The following is a 19,500-nucleotide window of genomic DNA, read 5'->3' as shown; positions in this document are numbered from 1 at the left end:
GAACGGCGTGACTGCGGTGGCCAATGGGAGTCCCGTGCGAGGGGACATCGGGACCGAATCAGTTTATGCGCGACAGGTTCTGGAAAGAGAGAAAAAGAAGCGGAAAGGAGAAAGGTGGTGAGACGTCGGGGACGTCGAGGGGGATAAAGAAGAAGATAGAGGAAGAGAGAGCCCAGGGGCCAACCAGACCGTATAGTTTGCCAACTCTCCAACCTTCTGGTTCGCCGCCATGGAGAGACATTATTTACAACGGTGCCTTTGGTAGACAATGCTGGCTACCCGCGGCCATCTTTCGTTCCTTTTCTGTTCTCCATATGCAACAGCATCTGCTCCGGCCATCCCATCGGCTTCTCTTCACGGTCCGTGAAGAGAGAACGAACAACTCCACCTCTGCACGCTCTCACTGGCTGATCTCCTCGTCGTCTGCGCTCTGTTTTGCTTGGAAATAGCGTCAGTAGACAGGAGAAACTTGCGCGGCTCGCTATCATTATCATAAACTCGCGGCCGAACATCGGCCGACCGTGAAATATATCGGGATACCGAGCTTCAGTTTCCCATAGAATCGGGGACCAGCCCCTACCGTTACCTTGGTTCCGCCAACTTTCGACGAACCCTATTGTCCTACCTTCCCTTCGCTCTAACTCTCCGAATCTATGGACACGCTCGACTTCTACGTACGTTCCCTGATCTCCTCCTGGTTCTACCTTCTTTTGTCCATCGAGAGACTCGCAGACTGTCGTTGACGAAGCTTTAACGAGGCGATTGCGCGACGAGACCGAACGGCAGACTACCAGCTCCCGTCGAGCGTTATCCTTGGAGCGTGCAAGCTGCGACGACGAGTCGGACGGGTTTCTTTGGCTGACTCTCCTTCCGACCGAACGGATACGCTATGATTAGCCAGGACATGGCCGAGACACGCATCATGCTTCCTGTCCTGTCCGCGTATTGCAGATCTTATCGATCGGTCTATCCTTCAGCGCGAGGCGCTGGTGTCGTTCGTTCGGCAGGTGCATCATCCTTGGGGACTTTTTTGCCCCTGGTGAAAGCTCGGCCAGCCGCGTTCCGTGCGATTCCTCTGGATCACCTGGTCGTCGCGACGCGACTCGGCCGACCTGTTCACCCGTTGTCCAACGTAATTCGTCCCCTCTAATTAAAATGCAATTTCTCATTCGGCTGGGCGCAAAAGGAGGGCGAGTCGGTATCAAAGCAGCCTTCCGCTGTAACCGCCCCTTTTTACCATTTAACCAGAGGTTAAGGATGGGGAGGGAGGACTTCCGCTGCCGGTAGGTCCATCTCACGACACACCGATGGAACAGCGGCCCGGAATACTGGTTTTCTTGCGGGGCCAATATACACAGGTAACGCGTGCCTCTGTCACCCTGCCGGCAGCCATCTGCTGTGTCCCAGTCAGCTTCCAACCAGGCGGGACGAGACGGGACGAGGCAATCGAATCTACCGCGGGACTTATCGCGAGCTAAGTCGGAGCGGAGCAAAGCGGACAAGAAGGAAAGGAAGAAAGCCAGATACAGAGCGAAGACGCGGTGGACGGGTACCCTTGGCTATCGGCGGAAGCGTAGGGTCCAATGCAATGGCGGTAGATGCAGCGGTAGCAGCTGGCTGGCTGGTTGCCCTTCTTGCAGTCAGAAAACGAGAAGCGGTTTCTTCTCTCGCGGAGGCCAGTCTGCGACATTCTTAGTTGAAATATAAATTCTAAGTTGATTCTTGAAAATTTTCATTCCTATCAAAGGATGTCTTTGTATTTTTTCAAACAATTTGAAAATTTGGGTGTTTTATCATAGACGATGAACGTACAAAGGCTTATTAAAATCCGAGGGAATAGATACTTTGGGTGGTATTAAATGAATTTTAAAATTTATCCACATTGTAGTATGGTTACGTCTAGTATAAATGGTCAACATCTTAAAGGGTTAAGGGTTTCTAAAATTTGATTTTTAATCTAAAGTCTAAAGTAGAATCGAAGTTTCGACTTGACGTGCCTGTGTGTCGAATGCACTTCTGCTTGCCGGAGACAGTCGCGTATATATCGAGTTGGGAAGAGACGATTGCCGGACCCTGGTTGCAAGAGCAGCCGCCCCAATAAAAACTCCGCTGCTCGAGGGCCTCTCGTTGTCTCATCTTCTCTTCTAGCCTTCCTCGTCCTCGCGACGGCGACCGCGTTACGACGAAGGGCGACTAAGAGGAAGGTGGAGGAGAGAAACCTCTCTTCGTTGCCTCAGCCCTCCCGTTTCGTTCTCCCTACCCGGGCAACCGGGCGCGGTCCACGTTCCGACGTTTGACAGAACAAAAGACTATCGACCGTGCCCGTGAACACTGCCGAGACCAGGCTTCCTCTTCCCTCGAAAATAGCCTTCTGCTAGCCGATTCTCCTTTCCTCTCCCCGTTGAAACGTTTCAACAGGGTTCTCGCTTTTGCGGCCTTTAAGGGTACGTTAAAAATCATGGATTTTGACTGACATATTTTTAGGAGGACCTGTATTCTTTCCGAGGCAGTTCAAGTGACTCGACGTTGAATTCGCGATAGGGAATTTACTGTCGCTTGAAAACGTACCCTTATACCTTGTCTAGGTGGTGGTACGCGCGCGTGCGCTACCATCATCTTCGATCGGCGCGTGAACAAGTTGGCGATCCATCCACAGAGAAACCATGATGACTTCCAGCACGAACGGATACGCGCGCATCGACCGCGTACAAATTACCGAAAATTGGTCCACTTTTTAACCAGGTCCGACCGCTTCGACACCGGATACCGACCGGCTACCGTTCGAGATGTCTTGCGGCTCGGTCTTTCCAACGATCCCTCTGCTGTACCGTTCTCCTGACAGTCGTCCTTTCGTTCTTGTTTCAACCGGCTCCTCGTCGACTGATCCGGGAATGCGACGATTTGCGGACAGCTCGAGCCCGCACCGGGACTCCTCGATCCTCGGTTTTTACGTTTTGTCGAATCATTTCGATGATCGTCGACCAATTGAATTGTAGGCCAGCCACCAGTTACGAGCTGGGCTAATTGGAAATCCGTCGGTCTAGTCTCTCGAGTTTCTTAGGAACGTGTTAGAATACCTATCGAAATGCTCACTTTTCAGTGATTTGTTTCATTACCCGGTAAATTGTTATCGATTCTCACGGGGAACGAGGTCCGTGGCTCCCATGACCAAATTGCCATTTCTTGCTACGCGAGAACGCCCCCTGAATGGCGGCCTTGATCGTCAGAAAGGTAGTAATCAAACGGTAACCGATTTAAATCTGGGCGGGCAAATTTATTAAAGGACCTTTTGCTAAGTTAATTCATCAACTCTGTAATAAACCTTTGTAATTAATTAAAATTTTGCATTTTCCAAAGGAACATCTTTCCAGAAATCAGTTTTTGATCGCATTCTCTTCGTTTTGTCCCAGTATGCCTATACACGAATAAGTGCACCGGGTTGCTTCATTACACTTGGACGCCCTCGCGTGCGACTTAACGATGCTTAACTAATTAACGTAAAATTCGATCGGTCATGGGACACGAGAGAGAGCCCCTCCTTTGCTTTCCCTTCACCACTCTCTCAAGTTGATTGTGTGTACCGGTGGACACGGACAACCTGTTACTTGATCCTTTCTCTCTCCGTTTCACCGTCTCTGTCCTCCATCGAGGCAGATATCACAGCGCTATCTCGTCGTGGTAGCTGGTGTTAAAGGTCGTCCGATTTCCACGGACAAATGAAGTTGGCTCGGCCGTGTAAAACACCTGTAAGAGATTGTGTAACCGTGGGCCAGGCAAATTAACCGTGCCAACACGCTGTCAACGATATTTTCGCGATTCATCGTCGCTACACCAACTGTCGTTCGATCACCTTGCAAACGTGTCCGCGCGCGGAAACATAAATTTCCGGTTTGTAAAGTGTCGATTTTAAGAGGCGATCGAACGAACGAGCTTTCAGATCGTAACACGAAAGGTGTTCGTTATGCGGCGGGCATATAATACACGTAAGAAGCGAGTGTATCACTAACGAAGTAAATTGACTCGATCAAAGTAATCTGTGATTATTTTTCATCGCTCGATTATTGTATTTATATGGTAGCGATCTTGAGATCGAGAACATAGGTGAACGATAAGGAAATTCGTATCGATGGTAATATTTTTAATTTAATTTCGACTTGTGTTTTAATCCTTCCCTTCGTACCGGTATCAATTTATACGTCTCTTCCGTTCTTTGCCTGGTTTACAAGTAATTTGCGGCTGGAGCCCGTTCGTAAGTGTGCGGACAGAGAAGAAGAGACGTGCACGTCCATGAATTTCGTGTATTTCCTTACCTGTCGAAAAGCAGTCGCCGTTCGGGCTGCCTTTTACAGAGGCGACAGCTGCTTCCAGATTCAGCTACTTCGCTTTTATTAACGATCACGAATCGCGAGCAATCGTTCTGCGCGCTTTATCTCGTGACACTGTTCGAAAACGAGACGTCAATTCGATTCGACTCGATCCCCTTTTTCCAACTGATTAACCCGATTTCTCGAGATATTGAATAAAATGTTTCTTCTTCGAATCTTCTTTGGTACGTGATGTTTTTAAGAATAATGGCCTGATAGCGGTGGTAGCAGATTTTACATTTATCGTCTGGAACTTCCCCCTTTTTTGTCGAAATATCGACTGGGTAAGGGGTTATAGGGATATTAAGAATTTTCTTTGATCCGCAGAAAATATTTGCTTAAACATACGCTCATGAAACTCGCAGGGACTAAGGTGATATTTCGAGGTCTTGGCGGGTACGGTGGGGCCATTGTATCCTCTCTGGCGCTCATTAAATATTAACGAGAGCCTCAATTTCTTCATTTCGTTGATGAGTCGCCGCGCGCCATCCGAGAACCCGCATATAGATTGAAAATTAACTTATATGAGCGCCGACAAAATATATATATACGGCGTACGGTGAAGGAGCCGTATATACCGCGTGTTGCTGCACTTATACGACTTCAGGGCCTACAATTTACACGAGAGGTTCCTATGTTGGTATAACCCCTAAGTAGAAGATCTTCTTTCTCCTTTTTCTTCCGCCTCTCGACCTTCCTCCTCCATCGCCGCCACTTCTTCTTCTTCTTCTTTGAATCTCTTCTTCGACGAGATTCACCACCACGCTTGTTCACGCACGAACGCGAAATCCTTAAATACCTAATTCGATGCTAATTAGAAGTCGCACTTGCTGTTGGTGGACGATTTCAAAGCTGTTAGCTCGCGTGTGGCGGAAACTGCAACGATATCCCTGCTGGTAACTCGGTTATTATTGATGCTTTAAGAGGAACACAGTCTTGAATGAATACGAGGATATTCGAAAGGATGATCCCTCGACGCGGAAGATGTTTGGTGAAATTCTGCGGGACGAATAAAATTCACGTTTCATGGGGATACCGGTCAAAGATTACTGTCAGAGGATTTTTAACTTTGTCGAATAGATAGAACCGAGGCGGTCTCGTTTTCAGGCCGCTCTATGGGGTCTCTTTTTGGCTGGCTCCTTGGACGGGACTTAATTTGCGATTCAATTAAGAACGGCGAATGGACAGGACGCGTGGGATCGACCATCCTCCTGTTTTCAACTTCGATTTTCGAGAAAATGATTACTTTTCTAATTTTTAAATGTTTCTCGTACCGATATGTATTTAATGATTTATCGAAGATAGATTATCGTATTGTTTTTCCGATTGATACTTTCTGTCGATAGGAATGGAAATAATGCGGTCAGGTGGTTCGCAATAAAATTCATCGTTTCCAAAGTCCAGATGTACGTAACTATTTATTATACGATAATAGTCGCACTTCGAATGCAGCACATTAATTTTTATCTATACAGTTTTACATAATTGGTTCACTCCTTTGTTTTTTAATCGCTTTATTATTCTTAAGACGCTGACGTACATTGAATCATCGCTATGCTACACATGCCTAACACGCGACTGTTTCGCCACTCGCCGACTAAATGCTGACTATTTTCAACTATCGACTCGATCGTCGTCGTCGTGGCTGTTTTCTCGGGGTGTCGTGTCGCAAAACGTGGAAAGAAGTACGAAAAACTCTTGCTCTGTTCTTTAATTGACGAAATCTCGGATCTGTTCGCCGGGCTGATAGGAATTTCACGGTGTACACGGAATTCCATCGCGGAAAGGGTGAACGATCTATTCGAACCTGTCTCATCGCGAATAAATATTCATTTCTAAATACGACGTATATAAAAAATTATAGGTTCTCGTTCGTTACAAATAAATTTCTTCTTTTCATCGTAGGAATCCTCGTTTCCTATCGCGCGCACAAAGAACGTGTCGCAATTAGAAAGCAGATTGATCGTGTTCGTTTCGTTCGATTCGCTGTCCATCACTTTGATACACATCGTTTCGTTCTTAAGAAATCGTTTCAAGCACCAAAGGTAGATCCAGAAAGAGGCGACGATGGGGACCGGGCCTTCTCTTAATTCAGAAAATTAATTTCTGTTTTTATCGAGGTACTTTTCTTCGGATATAGTCAAATAATCGCTACTAAAATTTCGACTTGTTTTACTTGTTCTAAGCAAAACTTCTGGATCCGCCCCTGTCATGCATCGTTAAGAGTTCTGCGTGTTCTTTCGCTGATATACACTTTTTGTGTCCGTCAGTGGTCGAATATGCGTATTCTATGCCGATCGAATCCAAAGATCGTGCTGTTAAACCCAATAACAAGCGTTGGAAAATGAAATTCATGTTTATAAATTAGCAACGAGTCGATTGTAGGATAAGAAAATTGTTCGTAAGTAAAAATATAGTCATTGACTTTGGATTCGCTAGGCATCGTAGAAAGAAAGAAAAGAAAGGAAACTCGCATCTTAGCTACGTATGTACGTACGTTTTTGGCACGAGGAGAGGAACGCCGTTTTACCACACACCTGTCGCAATCGTTCGTTCGCCATTTTCTAGTCTGTATATCGCTACTCGCGTTATCAAAAAATGTCTTCGTAACTCGATCTCGACTAAAGAGGAGGAGCGAAGCAGCTCGCGAGCTCGTTGCCGCATGGCAAATGTTCTGTTACCGCCTGGTAACTTTCGTGGAAATGAATTTTCCTCCGTTCAAATCGCTCAGACGTTGTTACATTTGGCCATATCGCGTTACAGAAGGAAATCAATTGTTTCCTCTCGTTGGTCCGCACGGCAAACGGGCTCGCGGTCTCGCTAACGAGACAAACTATCGCCTAGTACCTTTGGTAATTCGGATGTGCATGGAACTATGATTATTATCACCGATCGCTTAAACATAATCCGTCGCAGCTGAAACGCTGTCTTACTGGCTTACGCCTGGTCGTAGAGATTTAGAGCCTCGAGATGTACTTCCTGCTGAGTATTTTCTCGCCTCCCGTATTCCTTTTTATCTCGGAATAAATTTATTTCCAGCAATTCGGTGAAATGCTATTTGACATATTAAATAACGCGATGAAAACAGCCTACAATTATAATAATTCAAATCTTGACTGTTTCATTTTCCAATTTCAACCTTGCATTAAGTATCTTACGAGATGAACCCTTCTTCGAATTACCAGTGGCCTTCGAAATCTTTCAATTAAACATGAAATGCTGTTTAAACAAAATAATAGCCTCCTGGAACGATCTATTCGAAGAAGGATAAAAACGCAAAGTTTCACCCTGATTCATCGGTCATGAATCAGTTGATTACTCACCAGGAAGATGATCGGACGCTCTACGAGTATCTTCTACGCGCTGTCCAAGAGAGGAACCGCTCTGAATGCAACGCGAAAGGAAAACGCGAGACAGAAGCTGGATCGGGTGTTCTCGAACGATCAACGTAGGAAACGCGAAGGAAGATGATCAGAAACAAAAGAGAAACAAACGGATCCTAGGAGAGCAGGATCTTCCCTGAAGGACAGCGCGTCGAATGTCGATCCCAAAGAAGGACACGGGTGATCCTTCATGCAAGATGGCTGGAAAGGCTGCTGTAGCTGTCTTCCTCCATCTCAAGCCGTCGTCAGTAAAGATCGGAGAAGGAGACCTGAGAGGAAACGCCGGAATGTAGGTGGTGAAGAGCGTGCAGCTCCTCCATCGAGGTCGACGGCATACTGTTGCTGTCCCCTAGGATGCTAGCCGCTGGTCCCACGTTTGGTGAACCAGCCGTGTTCGACGGTACAGGTGTACCTGGACACCCTACGTTGCTACTCGTCGTGTTACCCTCCTGCCTCATCATGTTCCGTCGCCATTTCGCGCGAGCGTTTTGGAACCACACCTGGCACACGAGAACCGTGTCTTTCAGAAGCTGACGATTCTGTATTATCTTAGCCATTCGGGGAGATGGTTTATAATATTATACTTAAGTTTAACTATGAAATAGTAATAATTAATTGGAAAATTAATAAGCTATTTCTAGCGAAGAAGCAAAAAGAAAAAAGTTTTCAATGTAAAAGAATAAACGATCTCGTTATCGGTTTAAACGATGTTGGAGTCGAGCTCGGACCAGGGGCGAAGGAAATCGAGAACGAAATTTATTTCCCACCTGAAGCACCCTCTTCGAGAGTCCCGTCTTCTGCGCCAGTTGCTTGAGGTCCTTCGCGTCGGGATTCTGATTTATAGCAAAATAATTCTTCATCGTTCGCAACTGATGGTGCTTGAAGCTCGTTCTCATACGCTTCGTTCGTTGGCTCTGATGCACAGGCCCTGGTGAACCAACAGACGCTTCGTACGCTGCCAACGATTCCATGGACGAAGACAGTTCGGTAGGATGAAGGAGTTCTGAAACAAAGTACCCTATTTCATCGAGTACTACTATTTCTTTTCAACTTGATACTTGGTTAAAAAAAAAAAAAAAAACAGAATAGACAAGTGAGAATTGCAAGAACATTCTATTATCCATTACTCTATTCAAAATCTATTTCAAGCAACTTGAGAATCTCCCAATTTCAATAATCAACGAAATACATCTGAATCGTGAACTTTATTATCGAAAAGTCGCGTCTTCGATCGACCACCATCGACGAGCAGAATCGTGTTTCGATCCCGAACGATCGATCCAATCCAGGGAGTCGTTCGTCAAACGAATTTCCGGGCACGTAATCGCGTAACGTCGTTGGTCGAATAAGAGGAGGCAAGTCGCGTCGAGGGAAGGAGATCGGTGCAAGCGTTCGGTGCCGTTGCAAGTTGCAGTTGTTGCGCGCCGGCGGAGCGAAGGAACGCATCCAATAAATAAGACGACGAGGGTAACCATTGAATTCAATCGAGAGAAAGAACGGGTTCCAGCGACGTTCGTGGACAGCCGGCGGCGGCGACGACGGTGCCGTGGAAGGGAACGGGGCAACCGAAGCCAGAAGTAAATCCCCGAGCACGTATCCGCCATTACTGTTTATTGTCCCGAACTTCCATTCCCTACGGACGACGACGGGCTGTTCTCTCTGTCCATGGTTCGCGATCCAGAAAAGAGAAGAACCGATTCCCGTGGACGGCCACACCGCCGTTGGAATTCGTTTTGCCGGGGTGAACGACACGGCCATTTTTCTTTCCCTCGGATCGCCGGAAAAACCATCGCTCCGTTACGATTCCTCGGAACCGGACGACACTTTTGGATGTTCTTTGGTGAACATCCAAAGCGCCAGTCTTCAATTTTACTGATTCTTCAAATAATTTTCATTTACTTAAAATAATACTGCGGCAGTAATCACATTTTCCTTTGAATGGTTGCTGAATCTCGGGTTCGTTCGATTGAGAAACGTAACGCTTTCCACGGGAAGCAGCTCTATCAATAAACGCGAGCAGAGCGGATCGTTTCTGCAAAAGGAATACGCAAGTTTTTTCACGGGGATGGCCTGGTTCCCAAGCGAACCCGCCGCGCGGAACGAGGCCGATAGAAGGATACTTTGGGTAGGGAGCAGATTGGCGGACGTGGTTTTCGTGGTTCAAGAATGAGATTACAATTTGTCAGGTCCAGGCTAGAGGAGGAAATCGCGCGGATGGCTCGGCTGTTCGAGGCGAGGATCGTCCTCGTTCCGGCAAGAAACTCACGCAGGCGGCATTACAGTGTTCCGCCGGCCATTTCTGTTGCCAGTGGCCACGTATTGGCCACGGCAGCATTCTTTTCCGGCCAGATCGGCCAATCGATGCATCTCGCCACCGATACCCATCTGTCACTGTCCGTTGGGCCCCTAGCCTTTTCTCCGCTCGCGACCGCCGCGCTGGTTACACGGCACGTCCGGTGAATTCGCTCGAATCGACTTTCGTCCGCCTCTCTTCCGGGGGCTTCGGCGGATTCTGGCTAACCTTTTGTCTTGTCACTCGCGTTCGCTTCGATCAGTTTTGAATTTGAGTAGAATTTGGTAGAATTCGGGGGGTGAGTTTCGTTTGGAATTTTTGGAATTTACAATGTCATAAAATATTTTATAGCATATCAATTGAATTTTAACTAAAATCATATTTTTAGCTTTGAAATCTTCTTTTTAAGCAAAGCGAAAATACTTTTGAACGGAGAAACGACGGGCTGTTATCGAGTTCGCAATTCCAGCGATCCATCGAACGCGTCGCTCCAGCGGACGTCCAGACGGAATAGTTCGAAGGGAACCGTCGGTCGGGACAAAAAGTGTCCCAATTATATATAAAGACAATAAAAGGCGAGCCAGTCGGCTGGTTCCCAGACTGAACAGACAACGCAGCGCCCAGCAAGCATCTCTTGGACGATTTTATAGCTGTTGATCGTAAATTCTTGCCGCTAGTCTAAAACTCATCCCCTCTTGGTCGATTATAAAATAACCGAGTCGTTAAACATCAGGAAACAAATCAGAAGAGAATAGAACGAGGCTAGTATTCCACCCCTTTCATTGTAAATTATGCATGGTGTATGATTGATCATCCACCTTCCCACCCTCGGTTCCCTTTATTTCCTTCGTGGTTCGATTTCGTTGGAAAGGAACCATGGAACGTCTTCCGGCATGTTTAAACGTGGGCCAATTAAAAGCAAGCCGCGATACGGCATTTGCCAACGCAAGGACAGACGCGTTCGACGGAGCGTATTTATTCAGCTCTCGAAAAGGAAAACCGTTTGACCGGCTGGCACATGTCCAACCGAACAGGACAAAGAGGCGCGGCAAAGTCCGCGTGGCCCTTGTCGAGGATCAATTATAGACAGCCGGCGAAATTTCGCCGTGGAATTCCGCCGTGAGTCGATGAGAGAACGGTTTAACGAGGCTAAGGCCGCGTGTTACATTGAAACGATGACAAAAATTCTCTCTAACTAACGCGTTTCCATAGTTGCGTTCACATTCCGTTGTTGCAAGTCCTGATCTCGGACGAAACTAAATACTTGAATCATAATCTATTGTCTTTTAAGTTTGCTCAAGATTGTTTATAGTTTGGTAGTAACATTTTTAGGATAGAAGAAGCCGCGATATATCAGTGCTCTTTAATGTGGATGCTTTATTGCTTTAGAATCCATCGTACGGGGATTTCGCTTTTTAGCACCCATCGCTCTAACATTTTGCGCTTTGACACCCATCGCTCTATCATTCATCGTTTTAGTATTCTGCGTTGTAGCACCCATTGCTCTAGCATTTCGCGCCCTTACAGGCATCACCCTAGCACCCATCGCTCTAGCATCTATCTTTCTAGTATTCCGCATTCTAGCACCCATCGCTCTAGCATCCATTACTCGCCGCTTACATGCACGCGATCTGAAGCCGATTCGCATCTGAACCCGCGATGCCTGAAAGCTTTAGTAAATATTTGCACACCGAACGAACCAGCTATTATGCTCATTGCTCGACAAATAATACAACTCCCTTGATTCGCGGAATAGAAAGTAGAAAAGAGAAGTTTGAGAGAGAGAGAAAGAGGGTGATTCGCACGTTGATAGGTGCAGTCTCGAAGAGGAAAGAAAGAGAAGAGCGAACAGGGAGCACCACGTGTTCCCATGGTTTTAAGAACCGCGTTTGAAAGTGCACCAAGCACACCCCCGTTTACCATCCGGCCCAATTATCCCTCTGCCAACCCCTTCCATCCCTCTCGTACGTTCCGCGTTCTTTCACCACTGCCAATTACACGTATTTGCGTACACGGGGACGCGGAGAGGCGAGACTGGATTCTTGTGAATTCTTTATTGTTTCGACTACACGGCGGAAGGAACAAAGGCACCTGGCCGCGTTTTTTCTTTCTTTCTCCCCTGGTTTTTCTTCTCCTCGTCGTCGCGGAATCGATCGATACACGGACTACGATATATTACGGATCAATATTTGATTGAGTCTGGATCGATCAGTATTCATTAACGGTATTTCGATTAAAGCTAAGTTTATAATTTAAAGAAAAAAAATAAAGGAAAATAATGTAAGAATTTACTCACCAAGAGCACCAGCAGCGAGCCTCATCGTGACGGGTAATTCGGAACCGGTGACCTCCGATAGCTTCCGCTTTCTGGGTCGACCCTTCTGCACCGTAGCGGAAGATGCGATAGGGCTCTGCTCCGCGGCGCTGTAATAAGCCGGAAGCGGCGACACCCCCGGGGATCCGATGTCCTCGATGTTGCTGGCTGCGCTCCCATAATCACCCGCGCAGCACAGCAACTCATAGTGGGGTCTTGGGACCGACCAGCTCGTCATTCGTGAACCTTGCTGTCGAGTATTTCAGTGGCGACCCTGCGTTATCCTCCGAGTTCGATGAACGCGCGAACGCGGCGGTCTCGCTCGCGAGAGGAGACAGACGATCGGCCACGCCGGTTTCCGCTCGATCGGATCGATCGGATCGATGGAGTCGGCTGAATCCAAGCGTTCATCGCGGATGCTTTTCGGTCTTCGTTTCGCTCGATTTTTTTTCTTTTTTTTTTCGTTGCTTTTACGGAGTGCACGGAATGGAGTCTCTGCCCTTATTTAACGTTTGCTACTCTTTTCTTTTTTCTTTTAACCCTCTCACCACTTTAAAGTCACATATATTTTTTATTTGAAATAAAGTTTTATCTACCTGATCAGAAGGAATAATTATTAAAGTTGGTACTTCAACGCTAAAAGGATTAATATAATCGAATTGATGTAGTTTAGAAACTTTCATTAATAATTGGCGTGATTAGAAAAGCTGTAATTACTCGAAATTTCTAAATATCTTTCCTGGTATCTCTTCTGATAGCAAACCGTAGCTACTGTCCGTTTGATATCTCTTTTCACGGACATAAATCTGATTGGCAATCGAAGTTACTTTAGATCGAATCCTCTCGACTCACCTCCGCTCGTCCCATGATTCGCACGATTCCCGTGTTGATCGATAAACGCCGTGGATCAATGATAAATCGACGATCGAATCGATCGAGCGGAGAGGCACCGCGACGTCTTTCCCTTTTACGAGAACGCGCGTCGAGCCCTCGACTCGATCCTATTTCACAAAATAAACCGGACATTGAAGACGCGAGAGTATGGTCGTTAGTCGATGATCGCGCGGAAGGAATGATTGAATGCCCTAAACGTCGACGCGCCTCGCGTTTCTGTCACTCTCGTCATCAAACTCGTTGATAACAAAGAGACGGCCTTCGAAGGATGGTAATTCGGGCTGGTGTTTCTCACCTACAGTAGACCAGACCGTCCCTCTGCCCGAAATGGTCGCCCTTGTTCAATGGGGTGCCACAGGAGGCGCACGTGAAACAGGCCACATGGTAGACCAGATCCCTAGCACGCATCACCAGCTCCGAGGCGGAAATTCCGGCCCGGCATCGAGAACATCGCGACACGGCGAACAACCTGAGGACAGAATTCACCAAGAAATCCACTGGTTAACCCTTTATACCGTACAATTTATGTAGAAGGAGTGATGTTTCCTTAAATTACCATCGGGGGGGGTGGTAATTACAAAATTTTCATTCTGATATTCATACGCTTCAGAATTCAAATACTTGAATTATTCGAGTGATCTGAATTCAATTTCTAATCGAAAGAAATCCTGAAAAATCACCTTCCATCCTTTAACTAGCTACCGATAGAACGACTCAACTACATCACGCTGGTATCTGTCCACCAATCAACCCTCTTAATACCGCGAAATCGCTTCGATTCCCTCCGGCCCTTCTAACCGAGGCGAGTATGCATGTTCCGGGTTCCTCGGAGGAGCTGTAACCCGTTCTCGATCACGCGTTCTTCGTAGAAATCCCCTAATTACAAAATCAACGATCCCGATCGTCTCTCGAATTCATCGATCCTTGCCTCTCCGGTGGCACACGTGACCCCCGTTGTTCGTGACTATCGGCTCGAACCAAAATCGGAGAACAATGCCGTTCCCCTCAGCGAGTTTTTTCTTCCTTCGATACTACCATAACGTACCGGAACAGGGTGTTACAGAGGGAATACGCGGATAGGTAGGGATCCCTTACGTACTCTGGTATCGGCGGGCGACGATCGAGGCAACGTTACAGTTTCCGAAGCGCGAAAACCAAATAGAGACAAAGGGGTTTGGCCTGGATATGGATCGTTGCATATTGCATGGGGGAGCTGCTTGTATTCTTCTCTAACGAACCAACAGCCTGCAGGATCAACGGGTCTGGGGATAGGTCTACCGTGTTCCACCCTCGCTTGGAATCCCTAGCTCCTCTGTCATTCGATATATCGACGTAGTAAAAAAAGATGCTCGCCATATTGGTATTTCAAGATTATACGTGCTGGTAGCTGGAATCACTTTGATAACTATATTTCTTACACTGAATCCTAACAATGAAATTTTTCTATGACGTTAATGTAACGCTTCTAGTGAGTTCCAAGATTTAAAATGACAATTTGAATTGTCAAAGGTCCCTTTGTAAACGGGACAGCACCTATCCATTATTTCCACGATCTTCCTTCAACGTGCTGTCAGAAAGTGGTTTCAAAGCACTGTCTTCGCTCGAAGAATTTGACAGCGGGCCAAAATCTGATCTGTCAGACATTTGCGTCAGACTTCGAGCTAATTGTAACGTTTCAACAAAACCAGCGCGACGTTATTTCCTACGCGAGTCAAAAATATAACGAAATAAAAAAACACTTCGACAGGGTTGCAATTTTTTTGTATGCAAATGTCACGGTGCGACAGGTTTTTGTTTCAATTTAAACGACAATGTAATTATATCGCGTTGTACGTTTAAAGGTGAGAATTGAGATATTAAAATGAGAATTTATAAGGAATGAAATTAAACATGGTCGTTACATGGAATGGTAATCAAATGTAGGGGATCTGTTACTGTGTTTTTGTCTATGAAAACCGCATTCTCGTTTCAATTCAAAGGGCTAAGTTACGAAGTTACTAACCAATGCGACAAAGAAACTATTCGTTGCATAATTCTCTGTATCGTCGAAAGCGTGAGAAGGTGGTTTCTTGTCTGTTTTTTCTTTCATTGGAATCGTTAAATCGACGAGCTTCGACCAGCGACAAGCGTTAAATATTCAATCCTTTATGAATTATTCGTTACAGAGGCATTCTTGCACAACTTCTCCAAAGCTCGACTGGTCTCGTGAATTAATCGATGAGAAAAGTGGAAACTCTTGGAGTTTCAATCTTGGGCAAACTTGTTGTTAAAATATTAATTCTTGCTATAAGTACGCTTTGTGTCATTCTGACCTGGTACCTAAAGAATTGTTATATAATTTTACTGTACTAGAGTCTTACTGTGTTTCTGCTGTTCTTGAGCATTAGTTTCCTATTTCTTTCACAAAAATGAGAGACGATCGAATTTCTAATTTATCCTGTTTCAATCCTATGATCATTGTCCTCATCCTTCATCAACCTACGACCGAGAGACTCGATGGAACGAAATAATTAAAGGGAACAGAAGGAAGGGGTGTTCGGTCTAATATGAGACATTTTTCTGGCTCGTTGCAGCGAGAAAGATGAAACTAAAGACACGTGCCATAACGAATGCAGTGTTTTGTGATCGAAACGTTGCGAACACTGTCATCGGTTCGTCTTTCTTCGAAGATTATACGTCGCTATTCTCGTCGAGAATAAGTAAATCATGATTTCGTACGCAAAATCAATTAACGCGAATATCGTAATTACGATCGGTGTGTTGCGAAGAAGCAAAGAACGGAAACAGCCACGCAAAGGAACGATCCAGCGAAATCGATCGATCGAAACGCGGTACCGGCACGAAGAAAAACGAAGTGTCATCCGGTGGCTCTGGAAATCGTGACCACGTGTTTTTATCGCGGCGAGTATATCACCGTGTGGAATTTTAGATCCCGGTTCGGGTGCCTAGCCAGCGGGGCTCAGAGTTGGCCATTAGTAGACATTTTGTGTGGTCCGGGCGAAGTTTTGAGCCGACCGGGCGCTCCTATGCAAATTCGCGGATACCCCAATAAATACTGGAAACGGGAAGCCGTACACCCGTTCCGGAGAACCGGGACCAAAGAATCTTGCATTAATCCCTAGCGTCATCCTGGTAATTCGACATGAAACTACCTGACGAATAGCTACATTCGCTTTGTTTCGTACGGCGATAGGGTTGAAAATCAAAAGAATGTAGAAAAAAATAAGTGAAGGGGTTGAAATAGCGAAAAGACACCGCAGAAATGATCCGCGGAAAGCAAGAATCTCGAGATACGGTACAACCCTCTCCGGTACGTTTCTAATCCTCTTACAACTACTACCACTAACCTATAATAATCCTCTTTGCAGTAGATGTTGCCATCCCTGGCGAAACAGGTCAACTCGGCAGCCAATGGTACCCGACAGTGGCAGCAACGTAAGCAACCACAATGCCACGCACGATCCGCGGCCCTTAAGTACCATCTTTCGGCTATCTCTCTGCCGCAACCACCGCAGCCAAGACTTCCGTCGCTGTTGTTGTTGTCACCGGTGGCAATCTGCCGATTGCTGATCGCACCATCCCCTGGAGGGGGTGTGCTGCTACCACAGCCGACTTCCTTCAGCATCTCGACTCGAACCGCCTCTGCCACCTACGCATTCTGTCACCAAGAAACAACCTGACAGTTTATATCACGATGGGTGCATCTTTCGGGCACATCGGACAGAGCAGATTTCCATAAGGTATCGTGTTATTAAAATTATGTTATAAATAGGAGAATTCATTAACGCGAGGTAACAATGGAACACTTTCCAAAGCTTCCAATAGTTTGTCCCCGAATTTCACGGTGAAAATTCAGTAAACTCTAAACATTTTTCTCGACAATTGGGAGTCCTGAAGAACGAAGGACTCGTCTACTCGGGAGCAAAGGCTCCGCATTCATTCAGGGCACTTCTCGGTGGCGGCGCACGCAAGAACCAATGAATGAAAACAATTCGTGACTGCTGTCCCGTTAATGAATGACTCCCAGTGGTGGTGGTGGCGATGGTGGTGGTGGTGATGGTGGTGGTGGTGGCTCTCTTGGTTTCGAATCGGCCGCGAGCTAATTAGTAGAAGCTTGCGGATCGCCACAATAACTCAACGTCCTTTACGAGCACGGGCCGCACGTGATTTCCGTAAGTTAAATGGAGAAGGTGACGTCGTCTGGAATCAACTGTACACCTCGTTCTACCAAGGTGACGCCGTTTTGCTGGCGCGCTTGTCACCGGACGTATTAGGCCGAACGTGTGCCAGCTGATTTACAACTATTCTCCTCTTGTCCTTTCTTTTCTTTTCCTTCGTTTCTTGTTCACCCTTCTTCCGTCTTTTTTTCACGGAGATTTTGCTCGAGCCACGGAAGGGTGGTTTATGGGGTCGCTCGAACGCGAGCCCGGAGAAGAGCTGCGAACGAGATCGAAACGCGAGGTATACGCGGATCGTGATCGAGTTGTTTGTACACCGATGGAAATAATTAGAGGATCAGATTCCTGAACGATTTCAACGAAATTATCAACGAATGCAGCTGGATACGTTAAATGCCACACGTATATGACATTTGAATTTTCATAAGAGTCTAATCAGAAATATTGGTATTAAAATAATAACAAGCCATTGGTGCAAATGATCCTCCGATTATATTCAGTAATTTCAATTCTTGTTAGGGGTGGTGGTCTATCAATTTAGGAATAAAGAGATGAAATTTGATTAAATAGAAATGAGATTCATAGTCGTGTTAAAACAGAGCACACTATGAAATTTGATAATCCAAATTCCTCGACACTTCTAATTATGTCAATCAACAAACACAGCGCGAACAATTTACAGAATATGGTGGCGGATAATTTAATGGATGTTTTACCGTGAAAATCTTAACGATCACCTACCTGAGTGTTCAGTTAATCAGCTGGAAACTCGTCGGGGAATACCAGCGACTCCGTCGACGTCTTTAACGTTCTTTTTTACTGTTTTCTGTCGGCCGTCGCTCGTTCGTTGCCGTCGCAGCGATCCTGCACCGTGAGTTTATTCCTCGAATCCGATTATTTCCATCCGAACGATTGCAACGACCCTGAACCATCGGTAACAAGATCGAGCCGTTTCGAGATCCGTCGGAGAGCGTCGCGACGTTGGATGCTTGAGACGAGAAATATTGGACGATCAAAGCGGATTGTCTGTCTTTGATTGCGAAGAGATTACTAATTTCAACTCTTCAGAGACGAATTTATTCGAGTGATCAGTTTATCCTAAGCGAAGTAAATCTGTTATTTGTATTCAGAAATATCGTAAGAAATGTTTCTTTGGAATAATACTCGATGTAACTTTGCTAAGAATGTTTAAATGAAAAGAAGAGGTAAACGTGTACGTACACCATTTCAAAATGATTAATTATCGTTGCAGTAAATTTTATACACAAATCATCCTAATTATCCCTGGCTTAGTGATAGATACAGTGCCTAATTAATGTGCAAGAATATCCTTTAAAGAACACTCGAAATTCACACAGTTCTAAATATCTTCATATTCTACAAAAACCAACCACAAGCAATTGAAACACCTTTAAAGAAAGCCTAAAATCATTGACTCGAAGACCCCATTGCGGTTAACCACTACCATCGATACTTCTCAACTAAACGACCACACTCCACTACTTTCGAGGAACCATCGGATCACAATGTTTCCACTCGAAGAACACTTTCATCCTAGATCGTCCAATGTTTCTCGTTTCAACCCCTTTCGAATGTACCTGTCTGCTCCGGTTCCCGATCGCGGTGCTCCGTTAAGTATCTTATCAGCTGGTACCGTTGCAGCACATTCTCGCGCGAGTCGAGCGACGGAAGCGGCGCGGCGCGATGCCGAATCGTATCGAACCGGAAGACGCCGCGAGACGCTCCTCTTTTTTCGCCGGCGAGGGTAAAATTGTGTGCGCCACTGGAAGCGGATAAGCTCGTTGGAGAGTGGCAGGCGAGGGAAGCTGTTCTCCGTCGGCGTAATAGTACGATCCTGGGCTGGCCATCCAGCGCCAGGGGCGGACGTCGTCGAGGCAGAATAGAGGGGTTGGCCCCCGCGTGTACGTCGCACGGGGTGGGGTTTTCCACGGCTGCCCTCGAGGGGTAGAGACGTCGCGTCGCGTCGCGTCGCGTCGGCACGTCGGCGTTTGCGCGTTCACGAGCCGCACGTCCGTCCTCGTTCCTCGTCGACGGCGACGCCTGCCCACAGTCG

At 46.4% G+C, this 19,500-nt stretch overlaps 1 protein-coding gene across 3 annotated transcripts; it reads right to left on the bottom strand.

Annotated features, from left to right (window-relative positions):
- Positions 1-5,763: 5,763 nt before the first annotated feature.
- Positions 5,764-19,242, bottom strand: LOC114878960 (LIM/homeobox protein Lhx9-like). Of its 3 annotated transcripts, none has more exons than XM_029193366.2 (7): positions 19,025-19,242; positions 18,168-18,349; positions 16,596-16,906; positions 13,544-13,717; positions 12,337-12,569; positions 8,515-8,765; positions 5,764-8,247 (listed from the first exon to the last, which is right to left on the bottom strand). In XM_029193366.2, the coding sequence occupies exons 3-7, from the start codon at positions 16,871-16,873 to the stop codon at positions 7,993-7,995; spliced, it is 1,191 nt and encodes a 396-aa protein (XP_029049199.1). In that variant the 5' UTR covers positions 16,874-16,906; positions 18,168-18,349; positions 19,025-19,242; the 3' UTR covers positions 5,764-7,992. The 3 variants fall into 3 exon arrangements, with proteins under 3 accessions (XP_029049199.1, XP_029049201.1, XP_029049200.1); XM_029193368.2 differs by having other exon boundaries at positions 8,515-8,750; XM_029193367.2 differs by lacking the exons at positions 18,168-18,349; positions 19,025-19,242 and having other exon boundaries at positions 16,596-17,285.
- Between the last annotated feature and the right edge of the window lie 258 nt (positions 19,243-19,500).

The sequence above is a fragment of the Osmia bicornis genome, chromosome 11 (genome assembly GCF_907164935.1).
Source record: "Osmia bicornis bicornis chromosome 11, iOsmBic2.1, whole genome shotgun sequence".
NCBI classification, from domain to species: Eukaryota; Metazoa; Arthropoda; class Insecta; order Hymenoptera; family Megachilidae; genus Osmia; species Osmia bicornis.
Note: the sequence above shows the minus strand (reverse complement) of the source record. Positions and strands in the feature narration are given on the sequence as shown.